Genomic DNA, 377 nt, shown 5'->3' with positions numbered 1-377 from the left:
CTGCCGCTTGGCTTTCTGGATGGGCAGCTGCGGTTGGGGATGGCGCAGGGTGAACGGCGTGGCCTCCTGACGCACCCCAAAGGAGCTGGGGTGCCCTCACCTTCACTCCCCACCCAGCTCTCCCTCCCCAGGACCTGTTTTGCCCTTCCCCACCCCGCAGCCCACTCGAGGCTGTCCCACCAGGACAGAGACGTGGGGCACCTTCACCTCAAGTTGGTCCTCGCTGCTGGGGGGGCCGGATTCTGCCTCTTTGGCCGCAGCCTCTTGTTTCTTCCATAGCTCGATGTCCTGCTCTGCTTTCTTGGGAGAGGTGAAGGGAGCATGCGCTGAGCGAGGAGGGGTCCTGCTGCAGGACCGCTGTCCCCAACTTCTCCCCT

General features: G+C 64.5%; 1 protein-coding gene across 1 annotated transcript in view; it reads right to left on the bottom strand.

Annotated features, from left to right (window-relative positions):
• Positions 1–377, bottom strand: part of LOC104159124 (formin-like protein 1) — a gene marked incomplete at its 5' end in the record, with an annotated part of 2,274 nt that overhangs the window by 944 nt on the left and 953 nt on the right. The window contains one exon of the mRNA XM_009696945.1: positions 154–300. Coding sequence (XP_009695247.1) covers positions 154–300 — 147 coding nt within the window. The remainder of the gene's footprint in view (positions 1–153; positions 301–377) is intronic.

Source organism: Cariama cristata, unplaced genomic scaffold, assembly GCF_000690535.1.
Source record: "Cariama cristata isolate BGI_N322 unplaced genomic scaffold, ASM69053v1 scaffold15623, whole genome shotgun sequence".
Taxonomy (NCBI): domain Eukaryota; kingdom Metazoa; phylum Chordata; class Aves; order Cariamiformes; family Cariamidae; genus Cariama; species Cariama cristata.
Note: the sequence above shows the minus strand (reverse complement) of the source record. Positions and strands in the feature narration are given on the sequence as shown.